The 23043-nt window shown below is 49.8% G+C and overlaps 1 protein-coding gene across 1 annotated transcript; it reads left to right on the forward strand.

Annotated features, from left to right (window-relative positions):
• The first annotated feature begins 428 nt into the window (after positions 1–428).
• LOC133353993 (profilin-2-like) lies at positions 429–14082 on the forward strand. The gene is given in 4 exon segments (XM_061570554.1): positions 429–952; positions 954–1025; positions 8441–8633; positions 10496–14082. Coding segments are annotated over 4 exon segments (417 nt in total). The 5' UTR covers positions 429–898; the 3' UTR covers positions 10594–14082.
• Positions 14083–23043: the final 8961 nt, after the last annotated feature.

Here is a 23043-nt window from a genome sequence, read left to right on the forward strand (position 1 = left end):
GGCTGGGACCCGCTTGGCCAGGCTGAGACCCGCTTGGCCAGGCTGAGACCCGCTTGGCCAGGCTGGGACCCGCTTGGCCAGGCTGGGACCCGCTTGGCCAGGCTGGGACCCGCTTGGCCAGGCTGAGACCCGCTTGGCCAGGCTGAGACCCGCTTGGCCAGGCTGGGACCCGCTTGGCCAGGCTGAGACCCGCTTGGCCAGGCTGGGTCCCGCTTGGCCAGGCTGGGTTCCGCTTGGCCAGGCTGGGACCCGCTTGGCCAGGCTGGGACCCGCTTGGCCAGGCTGGGACCCGCTTGGCTTCCGTGGCCGACACAAGAGACCGGAAATAGGCGGTGGTGGGGGGGGGGGGCAGTAAGGCCGCCACGATTGGCCGAGCCGCTTCGCGCGCTCTCCACCAACGGGCGCGCGTCTTGCTGGCGCCGCTTCCGGTCATCATAAAAGCCGCGGACTCGGGCCCAGCGGCACCATCGCGGTTTTTGTGTTCGCTGCGGACGGCGCCGCCTTCGTCAGCGACTCTGTTCGCGACTCTGTTCGTGACGCCGCTTCGCTTCCTTTAACTCGCAGCCGCCCGCTCGTTAACGCGCTAAGGGAAGCTGCGCCCGCCGGTGTTGGCGACTTGCCCTGCTCGCTTTGACGGCGGCGGAGTCGAGCGCGCTGCTGCTGCTGCTGCGGCTGCTGGTGGTGGTGGTGGCGGGCAAAGCGAGAGCTTCATTCGTGAAAATAATTGTCTTGTTTGAGCGAGAGAGCGAGCGAGGTGCGTGTGGCGGGGGGAGAGCGAGAGATACATTGTAACGCTGAGGGTATCGGGCAGGTCGGCGGATCGGGGATTTTGGTGTAGCGAGCTCCTTGAGCCCCGCAGAGCGAGCGAGAAGGCGGCGGCGGGCGAGGCGGCACAAGAATGTCGGCGTGGCAGCCCTACATCGACAACCTGATGGCCGACAAGACGTGCCAGAAACGCGACCATCGTGGGGTGTCAGACCCGGAGCGTCTGGGCCTCCACGCCGGGACCCTTCGCCAGCATCTCGGTGCGGACAACGCGGGGGGAGACTGGGGGGTCCATGATTGTGGGCGTCGTGATGATGATTGATGCTCGATGTTAGCCGTAGTGAAGTCTTTCTTTTTACTCGTCATGCATCTCGGTGCGATGACGGTGGTGGGGGGGGGGTCGTGTGGTTATGTTAATGACGATCAGCATTCGGAGTAGAATCATCAGCAAACGTAGCTTCACTAACGCCATCGGCAGCCGGGAAAAATCGCCCTCCTCTCCACCCTGATCACGGTGCGAGGGGGAGACCACGGCCTGGAGCGTGATGATCGTCGGCAGTGGCAGTAGAAACATCGATCATCTACGTCTCCATCTCATCACCGTCACGGCCTCTCGTCGTCAGTACCAGCATCTTAATCCATTCGTCTTCATCATCATCATCAGGGGCATCTCCTACTTCGCCAGCATCATCAGCAAGAGTCTTTGATTCTTCTCAATCATCCATTCTTACCTTGATTATGTATCTCCTCTCTACCACATTTGTCCTGTATGTTCAACTTTTTCTCTTTTCGTCATCCCATCTTCCATCTCGGCTCCACCTTTTCAGTTTCCGATTTGGAATCTTCCCCCTCGCCTCATTACAATCGGTGCAAGGAATGAGCTGCGTTCGTGTGTTGGAGGGGGGGGTCGCCCTATGTGCGTCTCTTCGACTTTCCACATCAACTATTCCCCTTCCACCTCATCTCGAACGTCAATCTTGGACCTTTGCTCTGGTTCCCTCCGATTCGGCCTCATTCTTCCCCTCCATCTCGGGTGTCCAAGACGTTGCGACCCCCCCTCCCTCATCCTCCACCTCCCCCCATCCTCCACCTCCCCCCCCATCCTCCACCCTCCCATTCTCCACATCCTCCACCCTCCCATCCTCCACCCCCCAATCCTTCACCTCCCATCGCCGATCACTGCACGGGGCGTGCAGACTCGTAGTGGCGTTTAACAGCTTCACCTCTGATATGATGTTGGCTTTTTATAATATCCTTGGCTTATTTCACTTCGTTTCATTTTAACAAGTGTGTGTGTGCTTCTAGGCACTCTTATTACTTGAGCTCCGTTGTCCATCTGCGCATTTTAAATGCTGTAATGGCTAGAAATGGTTACTTGTCCATACAGCATTTAGACTTTGAAGTGTGTTTCCAATTGTAAATTCCATTGAGTTATCTATAATTTATCAATTTTACAGTACATTTTATTTTGGTCATGCGTCCCATTCACTCTATCACCTGCAATTGCCTCGCTCTGGTCCAATATTTGAATATCATATTTCATCGACACTAATCTCTCCGTTTTCTTAATTTCCACCTCGTGGTTTTACAATGTCATGCATTCATACGATGTGTACGGCTACACAACACTGCATTGGACATTTGACAACGCTTGCATTTCAAGGATAATACAACGTAAAGTGGTTTTTATTTTATTGAAACGTATTCTTCATGTTACTACATCGGTAATACTTGGTCATAATCGATAGTTAAATCGTAAGAGCGAGCGAGCAAGGGTCTTTAATTTAGCCCACCGGGATGGGGCCCAGGCATCCGCTTGCTTGTCCGCCTTGTGCATTGCAACAAAGACGTTTAATCCATCGAGTCGATGACACATTCACATTTTACTTTAACATGCCTTGCTCGCTTATTCTGTGTCCGCTGTTGCTCATGATGATGCTGATGATGCTGCTGCTGATGATGATGATAGTGTGGCCTGTAACGGAACTGCGTGAGTGTGCAGAATTGACCAGGGGAGCCCGGTTTTCTTTAAACCCCGTTTGAAAGAGAGCCACAATGGCAGGATTGATTGGAATGCACTGTACGGTTACATAGCGTATCCTGAACCGCATGGCCATACACTTCTTCGCGCACAGTACACACGAGGTGTTTAAGTAAGTAGGGTTTGTGAGCTTCTAATCGCACGAGACGTTTGTCGTTATTTTTTTAATTTGCTAGTGATAGGGTTATTTTTAAAACGACGTGTTTTTAAACAATGTAACAATGCACGGGGATGATTTTGCAAGAAAACTCTTAAAGACACTCGACTAATTCCTGTGACTAAAGTCGCCCGGCTCGCGCCAATCCTGTGATGCAAAGCGTGGCTTGGCCTGGAAGGCGCTTCAATAGGCAGGCGACGCCCCCCCCCCATGCATAAAAGATGCCTTTTAGCCGACTGCTGGGCTACGTTGTCGGCAGAGAGCCGTGAAGCACAATCGTACGTTGTTGTACCGTACCGCTACGGTCCAGCGCCCTGTGTTGCCCAGCTTCAACTCGCTCTGACCAGCGCGGTGAAGTATGGTCAAGTCATCCGACGCGGGGGGTTTACATCGGCCGTACCCGTCTCGACGCTGCGTGTATACAGTATATATACAGTATGTATAGAGTACATACAGTGTATATACAGTATGTAACCAAGACACGTGGCTGAATGTAGCAATGCCCGTCGTGAACCCCCCTCCACGCCACCCTCCATGAATGCAGTGGTGCAGTCGGTCTCGGCGTGCTGCTGCCACCGCTGTGACAATGCGCGACGACTTGTGGCGGGTTGATGACAAGGCGTGCACTGTACTTGCATTATTATTCATGTCATTGTATACGATGTCTTAGAATGGTGTATCTATGTGCATGGGATAGCCCATGTTGCCAGGCCGTCCTGTGCCCTGGGGGTTTTAGCCGTGCTCTACCGCGCTGGTCAGTACGGGTTGGTTGTAAACTAAAACTCTCAGCTATTTTTTCAACTTTAAATTATTTTTTATTTGACTATTGGCTATGTCGCTCGTTCAGAAGCGACCTGGCCACACATGATAGCTCGACGTGTAGTGTCTTGTGGAAATGTATCGCGGCTAAACGCGTGACGTTCATTCTAAATGTGGAGGGAAAACCCGGAGGAGGACCCGAAGAAAAATCCTCCCGACCACGGGGAGAGCGACACGCAAACTCCAAACATAGAGCAGCAGGCGTCGGGGTCGGGGTCGAACCCACAGTGGAGGGAGTTAACATCCTCGCCACCGTGGTTGTGGCAGACGGCATCATAGGGGTAGACTGCAGCGAGGGATCTTTCAGTACTGCTCTGCTGCTCAACTCGTGTTCTCATGGCCAGTAGCAAGCGTGTTGTGGGACATGGTGGTCACCCATTGAAGCACTGTCCAGGCGTGACGCTGCTTAGCATCTGAGCCATAGCCATGGGCCAAATAGCTGTCACCACTGTCTAAATGAGTACACAGCAGGCCACACGACTGCTGAGGCTCACTCAAGTCGAAAGCCATCCAGTTTATCTGCTGAAAACATTGGGCCAAAGGCCAAAAGGCTGATGACCCTTAACTGCTGTATCTTTACATGGTAAAACGTACACTTGTATTTTACCACCCATAACCATTCAAGGTTGAGTGCTGTATAACAGTACTATGATGCATTTTAATCGCTGCGAGGGTTAAGTATGGGCAGTCCAAAGAAAGTGTCCATAGTTGTACTGTACTGACATGCACCCTGAGCCGTCACCCGCATTGACCGGCGGGGTGAAGTATGATGACACAGCTGAGGCTTGACAACGGGCTCTCGACACGTGCATTTCATTAATGAAAGAAATCTTGAACACCGCCCCATTCACTAGTCGACTGGTCGTACCTTTCACTGTACAGTACACAGCGACACCGATTTGTATGTGCGAGGCGTTTGCACTATCGTCCACGTGTAGTATATAGAAACTCGTGATGCTGATGGGGGGTGGTGGGGAGGATGTCTTCGTGGTAGTGATGTCTTTGTTGGAGGGTGGCGTTGGTTATTATAGTGGGGAGCGGTAGTTGTAGCGCCAACACCAGTGACGATTATCTGAACTGGTCCTGTGCCTCTCCTAGGTCGACTTGGCCTCATGGATACCTGGGGCGATGTGTAAACATCGCCATTAGGAGGGGTTCCTTGTCTTTTGTAATGCTGTGGTTGTGGAGATGTGCCGAGTGTACTGAGATTGGGGTGGGGGGGCTGGGAGCGAGTTTGAACGCTCGAGGTGTGTGCGCGACATCGCGTTGTGGCTTCATCTCCCGGCCCTCCCAACCTCCATCCCTTTCTCCCGTCGCCTACCCCAACCCACTCGTCCTCCGTGCCATGGCCGCGCCTGCCACGCGTGCTCCTGGTGCCTGGGAGCCGAGGGGTCATCGCTGGGTAAAGAGCGACGCGGCCCACGTGTAAGGATGCCCTTGGGCTGGGGAGGGAGAGTGGGGAAAGCGAGCGAGGGAGAGAAAGAGGGGGGAGGTTTTTTTTAATCCTGACGAGCGAGTTACTAACGATGAGTCAGACGTTTTTCCTGGCGATTGTTGGTTATATTATTTATGCATAACTGCTCTGGGTATGACTGAAAAAAGTGTGCATTTTAACACGGATAACAAGATGATTCACTCTAAAGTGGGGACAAATTCATCTTAGTCACATTATTTGTGGATAGCCTATGACCAAATCACCAGAAATGCACCAAATCCCATTTAAGATGTTGCATGTTGAGCACACTCGAGCCTGGCTCGTGCTTGTTCTGGGTGACCACAATGCACAACAGGTTGCTATAGTAGGCTACGAGATTGCAGTGATGCAGTGAAGTCTTTTGTGCTGTACTACGGACTCGCGTCCCCGCCTCTCCACTTTGACCAACCCACACTCGTCAATGAGCCCCCCCACCATGATCCGCACTGCGTGGGGAGACCCTCATCCTGAAGTTGGGCCGTACCTGTCCGTTGCGTGGGTCAACTGAGGACTACGACGAGAATGCGACGCTCCCACCGCTTCCACAGAATTTTCTGCACGAGATGTCCACTGGAGTCTGGATGTGAAAACGGACTGTAGTAAAATAACTTGAACAACAGCATGATTATGGTAGGCAGTTGTGGTTCTATTCAAGATTACATTATTTTTGTATAGTATTTTTTTCTGGTTAATTTGTAGAGTTTTGAGCCTTAATGTAATAGAACATTGGCCTACCATTTTGCTTGTGATTTGCATACGTTTAAATTATAATTATGCTTGTTACGTTGCTGTAAAAATCTTAATTTAATCAATGCATCGTCAAACGTGCCTCAGATTAATTGTATTCACTGGGCAGTCGATGTGCTGCGAATACGGCCACACAGAGATGTATATCTGAGATTTGAAGTCCACGATCATATTAACTGCTTTGCTAAATATTGCTGTTATGTATATCATGACTCCCATATAAAAAATATCTGACAATAGTTTTTAGATAATGATAGCTCTATGTAGCTATTATCTATTAAATCGGTGCTTTGCAAAATGTTTCCTTGAGTAATTAATGCCTGAAATTTATTAACCATCATTTTCATAATTTATTAGATTATTTTATATCATGTAACTGGCAATGTGCACCAAGCTTGTACAGTTAGAATGATTAAAAGACTTTGGGCTATGTTGGGTGAATTTCAATCCAATAACTTTTTGGTAATCTTCATCTCCTGGTAGTACAGCCGAAGCATGAATATGATATGATAAACTGATACCGTTACGAAGTTATGCAAAACTGATATCGCACTAATCGTCTTTCGTTGAAAATCGATATCCTCCCGTGACACGATACCTCGGCAAGCCCTCCTGGCCAGGGACCCACAGCTGTCAACCCCACGTGGCCCGCAGCGTAGCGCGGCATGCTCTTATAGGTGTCCACGTAAGGGAGCGACCGCCGGCTTCTCGTGCAGCGGCTACGGCGATTTAGCAGGTGCGCACTCATCGTACCGGTGGCCTCCCCACGTAGAATGATTTTGTCAGCCCTGCGACAAACCTGACCTGCCGCCTGACCTCGACAGCTGACGCCTGACATTGTCGTCCGTCACGCGCCTCGTGAAATGCGCCACCGCAGAAACCCGACTGTGTTTATAGTCGCGTCGAATCGAGAGGTGATTGTGGCCGATGTTCTTGTTACCACACCTCGCAAATGGATTCTTTCTGCTAGATTCCACAGCAGTTACAAGCTTGATACCTGACCCCCCAAGGTCTGCACTTAGTCGTTATCGTGATAAGATTGTAAGAGGAGACCTTTGGGTTCTTCCTTTTGGTCACCAACCTCTGGGTGCCACTCGGATGCCTGTCTCTGTAACCTGCCCTCTACCCTGCACACAGTCCCCACCCTTCCCAACTGCCTCTTCCTGATAACATCTACAATGCTGTCCTACCACGACTAATTCTACACTTTGAAGCCGCTTACCCTGTTAGTCCGTGATATTTCTTTTTGCAGGTATATAGTGGAACGGTGGTAATGATGTCTTCCTGCAGAACATCTTTTAGTGAGCATTTTGTGTGTGTGAAGTAACCAATGTCAACCATCAAAAACCACGCAAACTTAACACTGCACATTTTAAAACAACCTCCTCGATAGACTTCCTCCTCCAGGCACCTCATTTGCCATGCTCTAATTAGTTGGTTGAGAATGATTGCTTAACTTCTGTGTGATCCCCACCACCTTCGCTTCCATCCAAGTTGGTGGATGATAGACCTCCACCACCGGGCCCTGAAATGTGTTTCGTGCATCACGAGAGAGAGAGAAGACGTGTTCAGTAAGGACGACCTGCTTTGTGATTGGTTGCGTGCTTACGAGGATGTCATTATTTCCTCAATTAAAATAGACTTGCACAAAATATACTTGAATCAAATCAAGATTCTGTAGATAATTTACCGTTGTGTGTGCCTCGTGTTGCACAATAAGGACAGGAAAAGATATAATCTTAACCCTCATTTGTAACAATTAATTTATTTGTAGTTGGGGGGGGGGGGGGGGGATATTTTTGCTGTCTCTCATGTTCACTCTTTAGAGTGGCCCCCTGCCCCTTGTGAAGGCTTTATGTTGTAGCGGTGGCTCAATGGCTTGGAGGGGGAGGGGTCACCACTGAGCCAGCGCTACGACAATGCTGGGTTCCAATCGGTCTTGGCAAGGTTGATCATCTCAGCCCGGTCGTCAGTGACTGCGCAAAAAACCTCACTTAATTTGTTTCCTTGACTGAATTTGGTTAATTCCAGCTTTTAAAAATGAAAAAAAACCATTGACCGCCATGTCTGCAACAGCACGTGTGGGAAAGTGCGCCCCTAGCGCACGTATCAAGATTGCCGCGTGAGTGTCTCCGAAGCTGCTCTGATATCTCTTCCGTGGATGGGCTGCTCGCACACAGAGCAGTGCCTTGCTCTGTGAAAGAACAACGTTGATTGTGCTATCGCAGGTTACACCACGAGATGAACAATCGGGATACAATTCGGCGTAAAGCCTTTCAATGTGAACTTCAGAAAAGTCTTAGTTTACCATGGCAAGTGAGAGATGATCGCTTACTTTCCGATCGAATTCCCTTCCAAATGTAATTGGAAATGATGACATGTGTTTTCATCCTGTTCCATTTAAATCCTGACACTGGTGGGGTGGTGTCGCTTGCAGCCGGCCGAAATTGACATGTTGCTGACCAAGGACCGTTCCTCGCTCTTCACCAACGGCATCACGCTGGCGGGACAGAAGTGCTCGGTGATTCGAGATAACCTCTTTGTGGAAACCGAGTGGACGATGGACATCCGGACCAAGAACCAGTCCGGTGGTCCCACTTACAACATCGCCGTCTCAAAGTCCAACCAAAGTGAGTGCCCACAGCAGGTTTCTCTCCGCCGCACCGTCCATCACGCCTCCCGTGGGATGGGCGCGATCGGTTTCCTGAAGGCTGCTGTGTGGCAGGTGGGGGGGGGGGTGGTTTGTGGCAGAATCCGCTTTAAATTGGATTTTTTTTTTTTGCAGGAAAAAAAAGAGACTCTTTTGTTTTTTTTGGTTTGCAGAGAAGTTGACTGCTGCTGCTGCCTTGACACCCCCCTCCCCACAGGTCCACCAGACCCCGCGAGTCTTGAGTCTGAGGGTATAATTGGCTAGTATGTTTGTATAACGTGCCGCTCGCCTAATTGGCCTGTGTAAGTTTTATTGAGCGGGTTTAGTTTTTAATATTGTGTAACACGTACGGCGAGCTTGTCAACCCACTGCTGGATGTGGGCCTCCCCCATGCCCCTGTGGGTTGTAGGCTGTTATTTGACCCTACATCACAATGCTTAAGTGTGGGTTGATAAAAGTGGTGGTAAATAATGTGCGCATGGAAGTACTGTACAACAATGTATTTTGTTGGACTGCCCTCTGCTGCCCACCACTAGGAGTCATGTTTCATAGGGTCTTGCATAGCAAGTGTACATTTTTTTCTGCATGCTTTTAATCAATGTATTTGCAGTACAGTGCTACAACCTCTGAAATAAATCGTCGTTTTTAGAAGTGGCATGTTTGACTTGCCTTGCTGCCAAACCCATAAAAAGAACCACACACTCGTGCGCTAAAACTATCAGAACATTTTAAGGAACGGGTCTGCCGACGCTCCATGGGCAGTGGCTATTGATTTCTGAAGGCATCTAAAAAAGAATCCTAGCCGTTAATCCTAACGCATGCCAACAACGCCTCCTGTGAGAACCAATTCACCAGATGCATGCACGGTTACATTAGCGTCCACAGGTGACCTTTGAAAGCAAGATAAGGGGCTTGCGCGCCTTTGTACAAGGGGTGGCGCGGTGTCGAGACGTTCACTGCCAGGTATACAGGAGGACGTGGGTTTGATCCCGATCCCGACGCCTGTATATTTGGAGTTTGCGTGTTTTCCCCATGGTCGCATGGGTTTTTCTCCCGGGTCCTCCGTTTTTTCTCTCCACATTTAGAATCGACGTGCGTTTTAGATTATTTCACGAATATAAGTTTCCACGTGGTAAGCCACTTTGTCGCGCTATACTGTGGCCATGACGCTGCTAAAAAAGAGCTACGCAGTTCGGTGGTTCTTAGCTGGTAAAATAAAAAATGGTATTTTATAGTTTATAACTTTTGGCTAAGTGATATTTTGCAAGAATTATTTTTGCTTTTGTTATTTTTCTCAGTTTTATTCCAACTGTGCCTTCAGTGTCTTGTCATGAGACAACTCGTTAATTTTGACCACTTGCAGACCAGCCCATACCACCATGCATGTTGCCTGCGGCATGAGATACCCCAGAACTACTTCTGAGATGACCTCCCGTTGACCTCCTTGTCCACGCTGGGTGCGCTGCACTCTCCTTAAACGGTCTGCGATGGAGAGATGTTTATTACATGACAGTCAAACCAAAAGTTTGAATTCTTTCGATCTGGAATGTTTCCATTGTGAGTGAAAACCTGAATTATGGATTTTATAGAAATCATTGGTGACTATGGCCGAGACTCTTGACTAACTACGATTGAGAACCTGTGTTCATGACGCTTAAAACCCCGCTCTGAGAGTCTCCGAAATCGGCGTTCGGAGCCGTCCAGCCACCGCATAAAACGTTGCCTTTGGGACGTTGTCGCGGTCTCGAGAACCGCTTGCCCAGCTCGTTTTAAAGCGGCGAGCCATATTCCTCCTCCTCGGTGTCCTCTGAACCCCCGCCACCGTTTGTGTATCGCCCGCAGCGTTGGTGATCGTGGAGGCCAAAGAGGGCGTCCACGGCGGCGTCATCAACAAGAAGGTGTTCGAGATGGGGGATTACCTGAGAAAAAGCGGCTACTGATTGCTAGAGACCCCAGCCCTCCTGCCCGACGCCCACGACCCCCAAACCAGCACCACCACAATAACGCAAGCGCGCACGTCATTCCTGCTTTTTCCCCGCTGCCTTCCCCCCCCTCACGGCACCGTTCTTTCTCTCTGCCGACCCCGCACTCCGCTCCCTCCCTCCGCACTCCGCTCGCTTCCTCCCCTCCCCCACCCCCGCCACGTGGACCTCCTTGCTCATCTCTTCTGGTCGTCGTGGTAACCGTCATCACGTTCCCTCGGAAACGAAAACGCCCTTGCGAGCGGTCGCAGGTAGCGGCGTGTTTGGTTCCCGAGCAGCTGCTGCTCCACACACTGGCGGGCAGTTTGCATCAACCGCGTCCCCCCCCCCACCCTCCGCCTATCCCCCTAGCGCACCCTCGTGGTGCCGCGATCGCTTTAGGGCCCCCGTAGTTTCCTGCCGGATCCGGTTTCGGATATAAATTCAGAAACTTGGTCTCCAGAGTTGATGCATAACAGTGATTTTATTGTTTTCTCCTCTGCGCCCATCCTCGCTCCATTTACTGGTTTAAAACGCGACGCTCGATCCGAGTTGAGCCAAGTCACCACCTGTTGCCCACGGCTGCACACCAGCCCCCCCGCCCCAGCTTGGGGGACGCGTCGACGTGCTGAGCGACGTCTGCGGTGGCCTAGGAGGCAGGCCTTGATCCCTTGGTGCCTTCGTGGGAGGCCGTGCGCTGTTGGCTTGCGTCGCTCGCCGGCGTAGAGATGAGTGCGTTTTCATGGGTCGACTTTGGCGATGACTTGGCGGCGCGAGGAGGAGGTGCGCCCCAGCTCGTGTCTCGCATCTCGTGCCCCGTTCATAACCACCTGGGTCATAGTCCGCACAGATTCTAAAGCAGTCCAATTAAAAAAAAAGCATGAATAGTTGTACAACTATGCACACAATTTGGCATTTGTTTTGCCTCTCCATCCTTTTTTAAACTAAGCCGACTCCTTTCTAAAGGCAAGTCCAGTGGGTAAGACCCCTGATAAGCTATTGTGGGTTTCAGAAACTCTGTACTGTAGTTAATAATTTACTTGCATGGCTAATAAGGTTTTTTGTTCCGATCAGTGATAGCTTTAGAGATGGGACATCTTGTTTTTCATAGATTTCTCTTTTTGCCTACAAACTGCTAACCTAATTCATCCCTCCCAACTCATCTACCCCCCCCCCCTTCCCTGCAACACCCTACTTAGTGTTATTGATTCTGTAGTTGAAACGATCACCCTCCAAAGAACAGCATATCTAACATGATTTGTAGCGACAGTCGAGCATAAGCTATCACGCCCACCACACTTATCATACTGATTGCAAATGCTGATTTAGGGCAGTGTTTTATAACATAGATTTAAAATGACTTAACAGTTGCTGCTATGGCAACAGTTGTTGGTGTTACACAGATTGGCTTGTGTGGTTGAACCCTTAGCTTTTCAGTTCATGGAGAGAGAGAGGGAGGGAGGAAAGAAACGCGTGCGTCGCGCAATGCAGCGTTGCTCAGAAACCTTTGCTAGAATAATCTGTCGGGGTGTGTTGGCGTGTGCCATGCATTCACGCGGTTTTGTTCTTCGTGGGCACAGCCCTTAAGGCATTTTCACAGCGCCCCCCCCCATCGCCTACCCCCATCCGACCCACAATCCCCTTCTCCCAAACAAACCCCTGCCCCCCCCCACATGCGTAGCTTCACCCAGGTGGCAACTTCGTTGCAGGAGGACTTTTAAATTGTAATTCCCATCCAGCCAAGTCTGTCTTTGGTGCAGTATCCTTGACGTACAACTTAAGCCCTACACTGCCCTGCCCCTCCTTGTAAGTCCCCGTTTGCTTCTGATGTACTTAAAAAAAGTCCTCATAAATAATGCAGGCAACAGTTGAGGTATCGCCATGCCCCCCCCCCCACCCCCCATTACTCTAAAAGGCTTTTCTCCCCGCGCATCAATGCCGCAGAAATGTGAATGACATGAATTCTTGGTGCAGACTACATAGCGAAATGATTACACTGTCGGAGAGTTACGTACCCGCAAATGAAGGAAGCAACACTTAGCGTCACGAACGTAAACATTGAGTACACTACGAGTATTTTCCTTTTTAGTTTGCATGCACACCGTTGTATTTTCTTGCAGTAATCGTGCACAGAGCAGTAAGTACAATTGACTTTTTAGTTTTAGGGGAGCAGGGGAGAAGCCACTTTTGCCTAAGCCAGAGTTGACATTCCAAGCGCGGAGGAAAGCTCGCATCCAGGGCGATGCAATTGGACGGCTGTTGTGTTTGGCCACGTGATTGATTTTCTTTTGGTTTGAAATTTTGTCCGAACGCTGCTAGGATTTGGAAAGTTTTCTCTTTGAGCTTGAACGAAACAAAACACTATCTGTACACATTTATAACCCTTTGACGGTGCTAGATGGTCAGATTTTACCTTTCAACGTTGCTCCTCCGCGCAGGTGATGTAGTGCAGGGACTTGCAAGGGCTTTTGACGTGAAGGATTTGTTTAGAATCCCCCACCCCCATCAAGTTAAAGACGGCCAGCAGAACCTCGCTTCCTTGTTAGTTTACTGGAATCTAAACAAAAACTCAAACTCTGGCTTGGAATAAAAGGACGTCATCCTGGTTGTGGTTTGAAACGCTGCCGTCCGTCAACGGTCGCTTGGCAAGAAATCCCCTCGGTGTGACGCTTCTGTGACTGGCATTGTAACGCTGCGATGATCTTGTTACGCCTGGCTCACACTTGGGTAAAACGTGACGGAGATGGCCCTTGACGATGACATTTTAGGAATGCCTGGCAGTCGCTTGGTCATCGCCACCTGTGAACGCGGCCGAATGCTCGCGTGAAACCGAACGTCGTAGTCCGTTGGCCAAAGGATGGAACTGCTGCTCCCTTAATGAACAGCTAATGCTGGCCCATAGCGCATGTCGCAAATCGCCACGGCAATACGTTTCTGATCGCGTCCGCTTCCTTGGGTTTTACCCGTGCTCGCGATCCGTTCTTACGACGTGACGAGTGATTAAAAGAACATGCACCGACGTCCGGTTCACGGTTTATGGCGGCACGGCGCATCGCACGTCACCCAAGTGTGAAACAGGCTCTTAACATTTCTGACATTCGGATAATTGCTCAAACCTGAAACCAGTCAGCTGTATGTTGCTCAGTACACCGCAAGAATGGTACTTGGACTCTTTATCTTTTTTTCAAAGCCACTACATTTTTGGTAAGACACTAATCTACGGCAGTGCTTTGAAGTAGCATGCTCGCTCTAGTCGACCTTTGACTTGGGTTTTTTCCGTGAAGTTTTGTTTCTGTTCTCTTTGCGGCACTTACCGAAACGTGTAATGAAGGACGTTTTTGTATTCCCAAAATGTGCTTCATGTGTTCTGTACCAACAAGCCATACAGCTGTAGTGGTTGCCATATTTGTCATACTTGTTGTACCGATATGAAGACAGACAAGGAAGAAAATAAACGCTGTTATCTCACGCGCTGTGCAGACTCGTGATCGCTTGTAGGAATTTGCGCTCGCGTATTACGGCTACAATCTCTAATACAGTGTGTCCATGAAGATGTATTCCATTATTAAACATAACAGTTTGAGTCAGCTCAAACTAGACACTTGGGAGGATGAAGATTTTATCTGACGTTCCTCTCTAATCTCCTTCGCACGCCCACCGTGGCTTTGGCGACACATGGTGGCACTGAGATTTCGGAGAATTCTAGATTTTCTCCAACTTCTCGTGTGTGCGAGTTTAGAATTATTTTCTTCCGTGCTGCTCAAGGTTACTTTTTCGGTTTACAAAAGAGTCTATAATCAAAATGGTGCCGAATTTTAAATCCCAGTTCAAACTGCTGTCGACTTAATCATTTTCTATTGGACGGCACCTTTCATGGACACTTTTCAGACCCTTTGCTGGTTGAAGCCCTGTGACATTTCGGTGATGGAGGGGGGAGGGGCTTTGACCATACTTCACCGACTTGGTCAGTGCAGGATGGTGAATGGGCAACGCCCAGATACCATTCGCTACAAACGTTTCCGATGGTCGATAGTCGCACTGTTTGCGGACTTTGGAGCGTTAAAGTGCATTGCACTATTCACTGCACCACCACCCCCCTCCACCCCCATAGCCTCTTGCCTGCAGCTACGTCAAAGATGGCTCCCTGTGATGCTGGTGTGGGACATTCGTGGTTTCTTGGCTGTCTGAATTGCCCCTGCTCCAACCGGCCTATGGTATACCTGTGTGGGTGGTGCGTGTGTGTGGTGTGTGTGGGTTGTGTGGGTGGTGCGTGCGTGTGGGGAGCGGTCGTGTCGCGGTGAGCGCTGCGCTACAAACCCGGCGATCCGGGTTCGATTTCCGCTCACAGCCGACGCCGGTGACGATTATCTGAACCGGTCCTGGGCCTCCCCTAGGTCGACTTGCCTCAAATGAGTACCTGGTGTGGTATGTAAAAACATTACCACTGGGGAGACAAAGGCGGCCGGGCATGGTTCTGGCCGCCCACCCCCTCGTATACCGTGCCGGCCTTGATAGAGGCTCGCTAACAGCACTTGCCCCACCAGTCTGTCCAGGCTATACGGTGGAGCTTTGTTTTTTGTGTATATATAAAATGCAACAATCGACTAAATTACTAGAATACCCATCAGGCTACTGGAGTAGAAGGCAGAAAAAGTGACGAACGAGACTACAAACGAGGAAAACAGAAATTAGAAGAAGAAAAAACTTGTCTCGAATCGTGACGATGCTTTTGTGCGCGTGCGATCGATGTTGCGCTTGAGTTGGATGCTCATCGCAGGCCGCTTTCCAAGCCGCGATCTCGGCAGTGCGAGCGCAGTGCCCTGACCTCGTCTGCCTTTGTCCGCAGTCGATCTTTCATGCTGAAGCCCTTGCCAGGTTGCCCCGACGCGTCGACAGATTCGTTACCGCACGTGCCTATTGCAAAATAATGATGATTTCAAAAAGAAACTCTGCACAAAAAGTAATTCGCTAAAAAAATGTAAAGTTGCACGGCCAGACGTGATCGCAGCACCACCACCATTGCAAGGCAGCGGAATCATTCAATTGGCAGAAGCGTTGATGCACGGTCTCATGAGTCCATTGTTTATGGGCTGGCTGCGGTGGTAGCGTGCCCACGAGGAATGAAGTGCGCGGCATTTCGTGCTGAATGTGTGAACGCGGCATCGCCACCACCACCATCATCATCGTTCTGGCCGCTTATGATTTCACGTCGCTGAAAGAGAGACCGATGGCGTGTGACGTCACCTTGACGCGTTGCGCTCAAACACGGCGCGTACGGCGGTCGCACAAGGAACATGCTAGCGTGCCCCCCCCCCCCCCCGCACACTCAGTGGTGGACATTCAAAGTGAAAATGCTGAACATTGCCAATGTTAGCACTCTTTCACAATTGCCACCCTCCGTGGCGATTTCGTGAATTGTCTTGTTTTTGGGAGACGCGATTGGATTCAATGATTTATTTTTCCACACAGTATGTCAACAAAAGGTGGTGCATGCAGAGATGAGGTGACGTAATAACGATGCCTTGCAAGTGTCTCGAGTTCGTGCGGGGACACGGTCAGGGCTGGGTGTGTGGGTCACACAGAGGACGAGAGGCGACGCCCAGAGGAAGCGTCCAAGAAGGGGGCCGCTGGCGTGGAGAGAGCGGTAGGGGGGGTCGGGGCGGGGGGAGAAGGAACCCCAACAGCAGCACGCACATTGGTGGGGAAGAGGAGAGGGGGGTTGTGAAGAGAACTGAGACAAAGGCTGCCCTTTGTCTCCCCAGTAGAGATACACCCCACCAGGTGCTCATTTGAGGCGGAGTCGACCTAGGGGAGGCCCAGGACCGGTTCAGACAATCGTCACCGGTGTCGGTGGCCGTGAGCGGGAATCGCGAACTCAGGTCGCCCGCTCCGTTGCGATGTGCACAGACACACGCACACACACAGACACGCACACACACAGACACACGCAGACACAAGCACACACGCACACACACAGACACACACAGACACACACACACACGCACACACACGCACAAACACAGACACACGCAGACACACAGACACACGCACACACACACAGACACGCACACACACATACACACACAGACACAGACAGACGCACACGCACACACACAGACACACGCAGACAATGCGCCTTGTCGCCAGGCCGAGGGAGATTTGGGTTGCCGCCCAGCTGCTCTGCCATCCACAGCTGCCGCTTGACGCGTCTCGCGAGAGCTCTGCGGGGTGGTGGTGACACGGGGGGGGGGGTCCCCGGCGAGGAGCCACGGGACCCCCACGCTCGTCACAGTGGCTGTGACTCGTCACAGTGGCTGTGACGAGCGTGGCCACACACGTGGCCACAGGCGACGACGACTCGGCGGCGGTGATGATGATGATGAGGTCCCCGTACTTCAGCCAGGGGAATAATAAGCAACGCGCAAGACGCACGACACTCCCCATACCTGTGTCCGCGTGTGTTCCGCGCGTCCCATTGACTGCACGGCCCTCCGGGAGTGACTGATGTCTACGCCGGCTGCATTGGTTCAACACAAGCAGCCTGTGTCGGAGTTGACGTTCACGGTCTCGTGAGCTGCCTCGAACAAGCAATGGCGAACTGTCAGAGTCGTTGCTAGGCAAGGACCTTCTCTGTGGTATGCGGTTGCTAATTGTAAAACTATAAACTGCAATACATGGCACGAAATCATCGTCATTGTGGCGAATATAAGTAACAATTTATGCACGTAAAATGTGCCTCCCTATGATGTCTTCGCAGTTCAGTGCCAATAAAATAAGTTTTTTTTGGAGATGAGGTGGAAGTTGAGATCAAGGATAGAGAGGAAGTAAGATGAGAAATGAGGGAAACTTGAGACACAAATGTTGTGAAATGACAGCGATGTAGACAAGAGGAATCACGTCGCGAGATATTGGAGTTTATTTCATTTAACTAGGTGAGATCTCAAGAGACCAGGATGGCCTCGTTTGCAGGAGTGACCTGGGGCGCTTTGTGTATAATCCCAATGGAGTCAACTGAGTTTCAGTTTCAAAGTTGCCAATTTTGGACCCTGGCCGAGCTCTTGCGAATGACGCCAGGGCCTCTCTAACATCTACCGTGCAGCAGACGGCACCTCGTGTTTACCGTGGCCACTGCACCACCGCAGTAGTAACCAGCGCGGCCCGTTGGATTCGAATTGTGAGGCCGGCGAACGCCCTCCCGCTGGGCCACAGTACCCCGCCTGTGCGAGATAAAAACAACAGAAGATGGAAGAGACACTTTCTATTTCTGTAATTGGGGTGTTATGCTAATTAGGATTTAATTTTGAGACGGCGTGGTGGATTCGTGTGTTCTGTATAGTGTACTGTACTGTACTTGGGGGCTGAAGCTTCTTGCTCGGCGTGTTTCATGGCGAGCGTGGTCGCCACTCTGCTACAACTAAACTATAAACTCGTTTGGGTAAGGCCCACTGACCTGTACAGCTATTTTTCAGAAGCGACCTGGCCACATATTATAGCTTAACGAAGTGCCTTATCATCATGTGGACATTTATAGTAGCCAAATAAATACTCTAAACGGGGAGGGGGAAACCCGGAGGACCCCGACACAAACCCACGCGGCCACGGGGAGAGAGAGAGACACGCAAACTCCAAATATACAGCAGCAGGCATCGTCAGGTTCGGAATCGAATCCACGACCTCCGATATACCAGGCGAGGTAGTCAACATCTACCACGACCTCCTGTATACCAGGCGAGGGAGTTAACATCTACCACTACCTCCTGTATACCAGGCGAGGTAGTCAACATCTACCACGACCTCCTGTATACCAGGCGAGGGAGTTAACATCTACCACTACCTCCTGTATACCAGGCGAGGTAGTCAACATCTACCACGACCTCCTGTATACCAGGCGAGGTAGTCAACATCTACCACGACCTCCTGTATACCAGGCGAAGGAGTTAACATCTACCACGACCTCCTGTATACCTGGCGAGGTAGTTAACATCGAGCCCTGGCACCAGCAGAGGCGAAGCAGGCGGTGCTAACGTTGTAAACGAGTCGCTTCCCTCTCGCGATCTCTTAGCTCAGGAATGTGGTGGCACAGTGCGGTTGTTCCGAGTTTGAGCTGTGTGTAAATGATAGTTATTCTCACTACATCACACAATCTTGCGAGTCACCAGGACTGTCACAGGCATTGGCTGCACCCCACACTTGCCTGGAGATGCCTCCAACGTGGGAGGCGAAACGTCGCGACGGAGCCAAGGGAGCAGCAGCAGCAGCAGCATCAGCAGCGCTCGCCGCGGCTACCCCCGGGGAGAGCGGCCTCGCAGAGCGCGACACCGACTCGGTGCGGGACTCATTCGCCCCGCGTCGCACTCATTGGCAGCCGCTCTGCCTCCAGACCTCTACAGGGCAAACGCACGCGGCTTTGGAGTGTGAATGTTAACAGAATGGTACATTTCGATTTAAAGCTTTCGTGACTGCATGGATTCATATTCTTGGTTCTTTCGGTAAAGTCACGTAGAAGAGAAATAATAAAAATAAAACATAATCAGATACAATTCTCACGACGTTTCGGCCACAACGCAAGCAGCCGTCTTCAGGTGAAGAACAGGGCTGTCGGGAAGACAGCGTCCTAATGAACACTGCTAAGCTTGGCAGCGTATTTTTATGCTGGGTCGGAGGAGGAGAGCGCCTCGACAAAGGAGTTTACAATCAGAGGAATTTAGCATATTGATGACAAATGCAGATATGGGATTAGTCACGACTTGTGGAATGTGTAGGTGGTGGACTTTACCGAAAGAACCACGAATATAATGATAACAGGATGGCCGTGAATGTTCCCAGCAGATGTAGTTGTTGTCTCCCCTCCCTCCCTCCCTCCCTCCCGCACCTCCGAATAGCACGGTTGGCTATGTAGGGTGCGAAAGAAGTTCACCATGCTGTGCGTACAGTTACTCATCGCATCCTGTGGGATTGCCTTCGTGGTCGACGGAGGCCGCGTGGGTGGAAAGTGGGCGACTATGAACGCTCGCAGCCGAACAAAGGTGGACTATGATACAGACAAACTGTTGAATTCTCACGCTTAACATTTCCTATGCTTAATTGCATTCTGTTGAAAACTGAAAAAATTGTCATATCTGATTCTCGACCCAAGAAAGCATCGTTGTCATTGTTTTAGCTGGAATTAAAAAGACCGGTCCAGGGCAGAACATCTTTCACAAAGCAACCTTTGTAAAGAACGAATTCAAAAATTCCACACGCTTTGATCAGGATGAATTGTACAAGATATACAACTGATTTTGAAGATAATGGGTTTGAGTATGATTATTTTAGTACAAGTAGACAATGCGTAGCTCTGCAGCGGAAAATGAGACCGCTGTCTGTTTCATGCTTTTCTCACAACCCTCCTCTACTCGGAGCACACTCTGATTTTACGTAAGAACATGCCGAGATGATATGTGTTGTGAAGTTAAAAAAATATTCCTTAGGATTGAAAGAATAGTCGCAAAAATAATCGTGAAAAGTTAGACCAATTTTAAATTAGTCATGTCTGTCTTCTCTTTTCACAACTCCCACCTTTTAAGCGTCGCTATCTTATTATGCGTCTACCGAACTTCTTTCCGTCGTTTCAGCCTCGTGGAAAACAATGCTTATTTGTCGCACGGAAATTACAATTTAGCCAGTGCCCCAGCTAGTGTCCTTGGCAACGACCCACAGCCACTAACAACATCGTTGCTACTTTATTTTACCAGCTAAGGCCCACTGAGCTATATAGCTCTTTTTCAGAAGGGACTTGGCCACAAATGATAGCTCAACGATGTGGGCTTATCACGTGTAAATATAAAGTAGCCAAATACTAAACACGTGATGTTGATTCTAAATGGGGAGGGGGAAACTGGAGACCCGGAGAAAATCCACGTGACCGCGGGAAGAGAGAAGCACACAAACTCCAGATATACAGCAGAAGGCGTCAGGGTCGGGCTCAAACCGACGACCTCCTGTATACCAGGCGAGAGAGTTAACATCTCCTAGCCACCGTGGTGATGATGATGAGAGAGAGAGACATGCAAACTCCAGATACACAGCAGGCGTCAGGTTCGGGTTCGAACCCACGACCTTCTCCATACCAGGTGAGGTAGTTAACATCTCCGAGGCACCGTGGCACCCCAAAAGTTATTGTTGGGATGCAGAGGAACCCAGCCAGCAGCCAGCCAGGAGGAGGCTAAGATCATGTTTATAAGTCGTTTGATTATTCTGGTTGCAGTTGTTTATGACCAGATGAGGTGTCAATGAGATAACAAACCTCCCGCAACGAGCACAAATAGCACGACAATAAACTAGCGAGGCCACCGAGAGAAGAGTCGCACACCACACTTTACAGTCGTGGGGTTTGTTAAAAATTATGTTTTATCAATGTTTCCCGGTGAACAGTTTTATAATGGGCATATAAATAGTTTTCCAATTAGTGGCTACTGAGAAACAGATAATACATTCCAATAGTCAATACAATACCAAATGCAGTAATTGGTATTAAAGGTTGCTGACACATGGCATTATGGGTAGACTGTTTCCATGAGATAAACCAAAATATAATTATCATCATCCACTTAATGATACTTTCCTGGGCCCAACTGTCATTTAAATAGGAATAGGATTATTGTCAGTTGCGTAGCAATTAACGGCTCAAGGCAATGCATTCACATGGAGTTGACCCTACCTCCGGTATTGTGAGTCTGTGGGATGTTCCAAACGCAGTCTATCATGTCATGGGTCCTTGTTGTGCCTCGGAGATGACAACTCCACTTGCAAGGGACACCTGGAAGCGCCCCAAGCCCTGCTGCTGCTCTGAGCACCACAGGCTCTCGGTGCCGTGCGGCTGTTTATTGCCTTTAAAGGGGCCGCCTCGCGGTGCAGAGCAATCATCGTTTAACCCGCTTTGGGAGAAGTGTCGTCACGCCAAGCCGCAGCAGAAACGTCGCGACTGGACTGCGGCCAAGCCCGCCAACCCCGGACTCCCCGAGCTTGACAGCGTGGGCCTCAGACATCTGCCCTCGTCTCAAATCCAGGTGAAGCAGCCAGGGGCAACTTCCACCGCCCTCCACCGCCACATCACCACGGAAAGCAACTTCGCGTTCAATGCCGTCGTTTATTGCCCATCATTATTTTACTAAGCAAGTCTACCGATAGATGCCTTAATATCCACACAGACGGCGGCAGTGACTTGTCCACTTGATCGAGATGTGTGAATGTTCTAAGGTAATGCACGTTTCATTTGTGCGTGGCCATTAGCCAGTGCCAGATTAAACTAGTGCGGGGTCTGTAACATTTGTTATAAAGGGGCCTTAAATAAAAAAAAAACATAAATATTAAAACACAAATGTTTAACTTGCATTGTAAATTAATAGTATTTTTAAAATTTGTTATACAGCCAGATAATACGACAAATTGTTAACCTTAAACACTCAATTTAAAGCTTTCGTGACTGCAGGGATTCATCTTCTTGGTTCTTTCGGTAAAGTCACGTAGAAGGGAAGTAATAAAATAATAAAAATAAAACATAATAAAACAATTCTCACGACGTTTCGGCCACAACGCAAGCAGCCGTCCTCAGGTGAAAACCAGGTCCGTCGAGGCGACAGAGTCTGAATGAACATGCGTTGTGGCCGAAACGTCGTGAGAATTGTTTTATTATGTTTTATTTTTATTATTTTATTACTTCCCTTCTACGTGACTTTACCGAAAGAACCAAGAAGACTTAAACACTCAGTCGTTCATAAAAGTTGAAGGTGGTATAGTACTATAGTAATAGAGCAAGTGCAGAATCACTGAACCGGAATTGATAGCTTGAAAGCATTTAGCGCGGGCCCTTGAAAGTACGGGGCCCGTAGCTACTACTTGTGTAGCTACTACTTGTGTAGCTGCTACATGTGTAGTTACTGCATGTGTAGCTACTACTTGTGTAGCTACTACTTGTGTAGCTACTGCATGTGTAGCTACTGCATGTGTAGCTACTACACGTGTAGCTACTACTTGTGTAGCTACTACGTGTGTAGCTACTACATGTGTAGCTACTGCATGTGTAGCTACTACATGTGTAGCTACTGCATGTGTAGTTACTGCATGTGTAGCTACTACATGTGTAGCTACTACATGTGTAGCTACTGCATGTGTAGCTACTACATGTGTAGCTACTACTTGTGTAGCTACTGCATGTGTAGCTACTACATGTGTAGCTACTACATGTGTAGCTACTACTTGTGTAGCTACTACTTGTGTAGCTACTACTTGTGTAGCTACTACATGTGTAGGCCTCGTAGCTACTACATGTGAAGCTACTTTTGCTATGAGGATCATCCGCCACTGCCATTAGCCAATCGACCCTTGAAATGAATGAACATGTATCTAACGAAACTAAACTTTTATTTTACCAGGCAAGGCTCACTAAGC

Source organism: Lethenteron reissneri, chromosome 45 (assembly GCF_015708825.2).
Source record: "Lethenteron reissneri isolate LAM-NWPU_2019-01 chromosome 45, ASM1570882v1, whole genome shotgun sequence".
Taxonomy (NCBI): Eukaryota; Metazoa; Chordata; class Hyperoartia; order Petromyzontiformes; family Petromyzontidae; genus Lethenteron; species Lethenteron reissneri.